Here is a 6,481-nt window from a genome sequence, read left to right on the forward strand (position 1 = left end):
AGGCCTAAACCAGTGTTGTTAGAGGGGCCAGGGCTCCTGCTGGTCCCCCTGTCTCCGTCATTAGACGTGAACATAGTGTCCGAGCAGAGAGACTAGAGATGCTCAGCCAAACAGAGGGGACTAACCCGAGTCAAGAGCGGCCTTGCCAAACCAAGAGAACTCCAGCATCCTGCGAGCCAAAAAATCGAGGACACCGCGAGCGAGCCTGGCGCCACTTTGGATTCGAGATTTCGCTCAACACTGCTGCGTGGTTTGCTTTGTGGGACTGTCCAGTTTGACGCGCCGTGGAACAGTGCGTCGCACAGCGGCAACTTTTCCAGTAGTAGTAAATGCCACCTGTGTCAGATATGCATGCATCGGGTAGAGAGACGATGCAGACGACTGGTGCCACAGGCTCACAGCTGCATCATCATATCTCTGCGTCGGAACACATTCATCATCTCTAAGACTAGAAAATAAGGAGACAGCTCGTCCGTAGCCTGAACTGAAACGCGTAGTAAATTACTCCAAAATGTTGGACATGGACAAATGTTGGGGTTGTTTACTTATTATTATCCTTCGGGAAACCAGGCTACAAATGTTGGCCACACCTGCAACACAAGTTGTGTGGTACAAAAAGGTTGTCACGAGCGGTAACAAACAATTGAATACCTCATGCACAATACTCTACTACTGGGTATCCCTGAGTCACGTGAAGAAGAAAACTTGATCGAAAGCTGGCTGATTGATTGCAGGCGCACTGCACATGCCCCTTCCTGCAGCCGCAGCCGCACTGATGGCCAACCACCACCCCTTCCGCTCTGCGCTATCAATACCATCCCTCTCCCTGGCCCTCTCTCTCTTCTCCACCTCTACTAAAAAATCTCTAGCTTGGCACTGTTTGTTCCTGTGTGTAGACACCGCGAAGTGGACGAGCTCACGTGACACGTCCATCGCGGTACGGTACGTATGTATCGTCAAGAAATGAAACGAACCAATCAGCAGGGCGGTGGTACTACTACTAGTAGTATCTTTGTGAGCTCATGTCGTCCTTCTCGTGGCCATGGCGACGCCGGCGAGGTCGCCGCCGTACTCCTCCAGCACCACCAGCAGGTTGCCGCCCGGCTTCAGCCACGAGCGCGGCACGTGGTACCTGCACGCACACCATTTTTATTTTCATTTTCTCACCCTCGTAATAAGGGAAAAAAGGTTACCCAGTCGTGCAAACGGGGTGAGTGATTGCTGTCCGGGCTTAGTACAGTACCATCTCTGGGAGAGCTCGCCGCAGTTGGAGCGGCACTTGTCCTGGCGGTACGTCCCGGCGTAGCTGCACCGGCCGCAGCCGCCGGAGGGGGCCTTGTACGACCAGTACCGGCCGACGTGGTGGCCGTTCACCCACATCTGCCCCTTCCCCATGCTCCCCATGTCCAGCGCCACCGGGTCGCTCCCCACCGGCGCGGTGAACAAGGCCTGCCAGACCATCAACACAGCCACAGCTGCCGTCAGAAATGGCGAGACGAAGGAAAACAACCTGATAACTCATGTTGCAAAGGTGCATTATTGTTGCTGCGAGCACTGACCTTGTGCCAGGTCAGTGGCTGCTTGTTACCAGGACCGCCCCACTCCACGGAGGAGCTTCCGGCGACGGTGTGGAGCCCCAGCGACTCGCCTTTCAGGCCAACCTGATATGTCCATTTCTGATGGCTCAGGTCTCTCTTCCCCGAATTTAGCCCGGAGACGGTCACCGGCCCGAGGACGCCGACATTCCACCTCTCGAAATGGTTCCCGTCATTCTACATGTGCAGCAACGCCATATACCAGTGTTACAAACAGCTTCAAATCCAAGGGCATAAATAAACTCAGCTGTGGCCAGCTTACAGGAAGGCCAACTGCTGAACTCAGGATGGAGATCTTGTTGCTCCCTTGCCACATCTTCACATGCCCGTCATACGTCAGCTTCGGGTTGTTGTAACCGCCATAAACAGAACCTGCAACACAAACACAATCATCCAAGGTCATCACATTTGGTATCTTCCTGTGATGGTGCAATGTAATATAGATCTATGAAAGTGTTGGTACCGTATGATTTTCCGTTGACGAAGACTTGCATCGAGTGCCCAGCGGAGTAGATGGTGAGCTGAGGCCATTGGCCGTTCTTTGCGAGCTCATTGGCACCAATGTTGACGCTGCGACAAATGTAAAACCAGAGTTTGAGGAATGTTCAAGGGTTCAGATATGATTAGTCGAAATCGCCCATGTCGACTATCAAGGTCGGTCAGTCACTCACTATGTGGTGTACCACAGGTAGTCTGACTTGTCCCATGTCATGCTCAGCTGCTCAACCAGGCCATTCTTCGTGAAGGCGCTGCCGTCGAGTGAGTTTGTGTCCTCGCTATACGACTGCCAAGCGAACCGCACCACCGGATGCATTTTTGGCAGCAGTGTTGGCTCCTTCACCTGCACGGTTACAACAATTGCTTGTTAGATGATACGCTCCTCTTGCCTAGTTCACAGAGAGGTTTACGCTTCAGGGTTCCACTCACCGTCGCGGTGTTGAAAACCGCTGTTTTGCAGTCCGGCAGAATGCTGATGGACCAAGCAGGGAGGTCATAGTGTCTCCCATTGAACCTGACTTTCACTGCAGCATTCATGTGGTAATTTGACAGGAACGCGGCGCAAGCTCCATTCTTCGACTTGAAGACGTATGCCTGAAGGACAATAGTAGTCACCGAATATGTTTAGTAAATTTTGCATTCCGAGAATGTTGCCAGATTGTTCATGTTGCATAGGGATTTTAACCTTCTCGTAGTTCCCTAGCGACTGGACAGTCGGATCACCAGAGACCAGTACAGGCTCAGCCTGCTTGATGGCTTTGTGCAGGTCCCTCAAGTGACCCCATTTCGGCTGCCTAAGCAAACCTGAGATATACATGTGAAAATTTGTTAGGCGTTCCCACAAGCTATGCCAATCAAGATGATAAAAAAGGGAACATGGTAAAGCTCCAAAAGGCCAGCAGGAATTCCTTTTTTTTTCGAAAAGGGGGGATACCCCAGCCTCTGCATCAGATCGATGCATACGGCCATCTTATTAAACCAAATAAGTTCCAACAAGGTCTCAAAGTCTCCTACTGAAAAGTGAACAAAGCTCACACAGAGCCAACATGGGCTAGAAACACAGACTAGCCATATAAAAACCGGCTGGCTGAAAAAGAGATAGGTAAACTAATTGCCTATCCTATTACATGATCGCCATCCAAACCGATTTAAAAATGGGAGAGAATTTCACTTCCCGGCCTCTGCACCAACTAGGGATGCATACGGCCATTTTAGTATGAGTACCAAGATAAACATGGTCCTCAGATATTTTTAATTGAGTATCAAGATATTTCTTGATGAGTGGTTTCACCACACACCAAACTTGATCCTCAATAAACGGGGGAAAACCCCTGTGCATCACCTGTCAATTCTAGGAATTGAACTCGGGTCGTTAGGCTGCACAACCGCATGCCCAACCACTGAGCCAAGGCTCTCTTTGCAAATACAGCAGTCACCGCATACCATATTCGTCGATCGGGGCGTCGTAATCGTAGCTGGTTGCGATGAAGGGACCGCCCGCGGTACGTCCAAAGTTGGTTCCTCCGTGGTACTGCACCGTAACATGTAAATGGTCAGAGCAAGTAGAAGCATTCACTGCAATGCCATGGCAGTCGTGACCATGATCCCCTACTCTACTCACCATGTAGTAGTTGACGAAGGAGCCACCCTTCTGTATGAACCTGGCCACCGCAAAGGCCATGTCCTCCACCGGCCGGTGAGGGACCGCCCCTCCGAACGACGTAAACCTAGGACAAAATAAAATATGAATTGTATTGATCGCTCTCAGTGTTTGAAATATGAATAATATGAATATTGCATTTGGATTGGTATGAACAAGTATGATCGAGGAAACGTACCACCCGGTCCAGGCCTCGGTCCACATGGTCGGCTTGTTCTTCTTGTTTGGGGTGAAGTAATCACAGTAAAAGCCATTGCAAGTGTTAATCTGCCATGATCCAGAAAGGTGAGAATTAATTGGAAAAGTGGTCAGCATATAATTATCAACACATTTATTCAACACCAGCCACACCACCAACAAAGGTTACTCTACAAGTACTACTACTACTCCTTATATGTGTACCACGGGGTCTGGGGCGTCTTCTTGTTTGCACATCACCCATGGCACGCCGGTGTTGGTCGCGACAGCCATCTTGGCAGCCCAGTTCGCATACGGCTTGGCGCCGCTGCCCCCGACAGACTCCATCGGCCCAAACTCGTTCTCCACCTGCACAATTGGCCAGAGAGACTATCAATCACTAGTCCACTTCTTATCTGCACTGCAAATGGCAATGCCACTGATGGAGAGTCCCCGACTTCCAACCTGAGACATGATGATCGGACCGCCTTGCCATTCGAACAGCCTCTCGGATTTCATCATGGACACAATCTTCTCAACGAACCTCTGCATCTCTGCCTACAATGACCCAAAACATCACACAATTAGGCACAATTTCTGGTAGAACAAATTAGACACAAATTGTTCATGCTTTGAGATGAAACTAGACACGATGTTGTGAATGATGGGCGGGATCAAAAGGTTTTGGTCCGGTGAGAGTGAGACGTCACCTTGAACGGGCCATTGTCTGTCCTGAAGCTGATGCCGGGCACATACTTGAGCCAAACAGGAAAGCCACTGCAACAAGCACAACAAACAAGACTTGGTTAGCATATACAGTAGGAGTAGGAGCATATATGCAACTAAAAGCTGCCAAAAAATGTAATAGGAGGATTGGATTATGTGTGTTTAGTTTAGTTTAGTACCCAAAGTTCCACTCGGCGCAGACGTAGGGGCCGATGCGGAGGTGGACGTAGAGGCCGGCCTGCTTCGCCAGCTTCACGAACCGGACCAGGTCGTACCGGTCGCTGAAGTAGTACTGCGCGGTTCATCCAAAAACCCGTCAGCCATGAACTCGCAGCGGCGGCAGCAAGAAATGCAGAGCAAACGCAGGCGAGGCGAGTACTCCAATAATACCTGGCCCTTCACCGGCTCGTGGCCGTTCCAGAAGACGTAGGTCTGGATGACGTCGAGGCCGCCGTCCTTGGCCTTCTGGATGAGCCCCGGCCACATCTGCAGAGCGCGCGCGGGTCACGGGGCAAACGACACAAAGAAAAATCAGAGCTAAGTCGGCACCGGGAGGGTGCATTTGGGCGCGGGAAGCGATAGGCGGCGCGCCGGCCACCGTGGGTGTCCGGCGGCGGGGGCGGGGGTGTGCTTACGGGCGGCGTACCTCTGGTGTGCTTCTCGGGTAGTGGATGGAGCCGGAGATGAGGATGCGGCGCCGGCCGTTGATGAGGAGGGAGCGGTGGTCGTAGGAGACGGCGGCATTGGCCGAGGAGGCCGCGAGGGAGAATGCCACGAAGGCGGCGAGCAGCAGGCCGCCGCCGGCGACGAGGGGCGGCACCATGGCCAGCCTTGGTTGGGGCCACGCACGCGCCTCTCCGCTCCGGCAGCCTCCCTTTCTTTGCGTGCGGCGGCTCAGTTGCTGGCTTTGGGGGAAGCGAGTGAAGTGCGCTTCTTGGAGCGGAGCGGCGGTGGCAATGGGAAGAGGCGTGGGGGACTGGAGGGAGAATTAATCGAGCGAGGGTGGCAAATGGCAACTGGCAATGGCGCAGTACAAAACCTCTGCTTTGCGTCGCTTTTTTAACTGTTTCTTACGCCTTCATTGATGTTTTTGCTTTTGCCGCCCCGGCCTTTTGGATGGCCACCGCGTAACTGTGCACGGGAGCGAGTCAGTGGAGAGCAGAGCAGAGGGAGGGGACGCCGTGCGCGCGAGGTTCCATGGAAGTAGTCACAAGAGGTGAACGGGAGGATGGGGGATTGGTGCGTGTGAGCTCACTCCACTCAGCGGTGTGGGAGGGGCAAATCCCGGTTTGGATTTTGGAAATCAATACCGCGTAAAATGCTCAATTTTGGACACCCTCTTTTTTGCTTTGCTTTGTAGTTGGGTTGTCGGAAGTGGTGTCGTCTTTCAATCGGAGTGGGTGTCTTCGGGGTCTACACTAGGCTCGTTGTCTGCAACAAGCTGTGGTCTTTTTGTATTTGAAATTATGTCTTCTATAAAAATATGGTATGCATTCGTGTACTTTTGGAATTTTTTTTTGAACATTTTAAGACTCTCTTCTCTAGTTTAGAGCATCTATCATAGGACCGGGGAAATCTGGGCACTATATGTCCGTAGAGGCGTCCGAAAATGTCCGTGGATAGCACCAGCCTGCCCCTCAAACCACAATTAAAATATTCTCTAATCCATACAAACATGTACATGTCGATCATTACATACAAATAATGAATAGCATATACAAATAAAAATTATTCACACATAAAAGTACATAGTTCAAACACAAAATTTGTTCATAATGCTTAACTGTAACATAATATACATAGTTCATTGATTTTTAAAGTGAGT

At 51.3% G+C, this 6,481-nt stretch overlaps 1 protein-coding gene across 1 annotated transcript; it reads right to left on the reverse strand.

The window, feature by feature from the left end:
- Positions 1-521: 521 nt before the first annotated feature.
- LOC119316661 (beta-galactosidase 4) lies at positions 522-5,761 on the reverse strand. The gene is made up of 17 exons (XM_037591019.1): positions 5,303-5,761; positions 5,047-5,142; positions 4,836-4,948; positions 4,641-4,707; positions 4,396-4,488; positions 4,156-4,299; positions 3,932-4,020; positions 3,715-3,820; positions 3,537-3,624; positions 2,779-2,897; positions 2,523-2,687; positions 2,267-2,436; positions 2,059-2,165; positions 1,858-1,967; positions 1,560-1,772; positions 1,244-1,449; positions 522-1,132 (listed from the first exon to the last, which is right to left on the reverse strand). Exons 1-17 carry the CDS (start codon positions 5,477-5,479, stop codon positions 1,021-1,023), a joined length of 2,175 nt encoding a protein of 724 aa, XP_037446916.1. The 5' UTR covers positions 5,480-5,761; the 3' UTR covers positions 522-1,020.
- Between the last annotated feature and the right edge of the window lie 720 nt (positions 5,762-6,481).

The sequence above is a fragment of the Triticum dicoccoides genome, chromosome 6A (assembly GCF_002162155.2).
Source record: "Triticum dicoccoides isolate Atlit2015 ecotype Zavitan chromosome 6A, WEW_v2.0, whole genome shotgun sequence".
NCBI classification, from domain to species: domain Eukaryota; kingdom Viridiplantae; phylum Streptophyta; class Magnoliopsida; order Poales; family Poaceae; genus Triticum; species Triticum dicoccoides.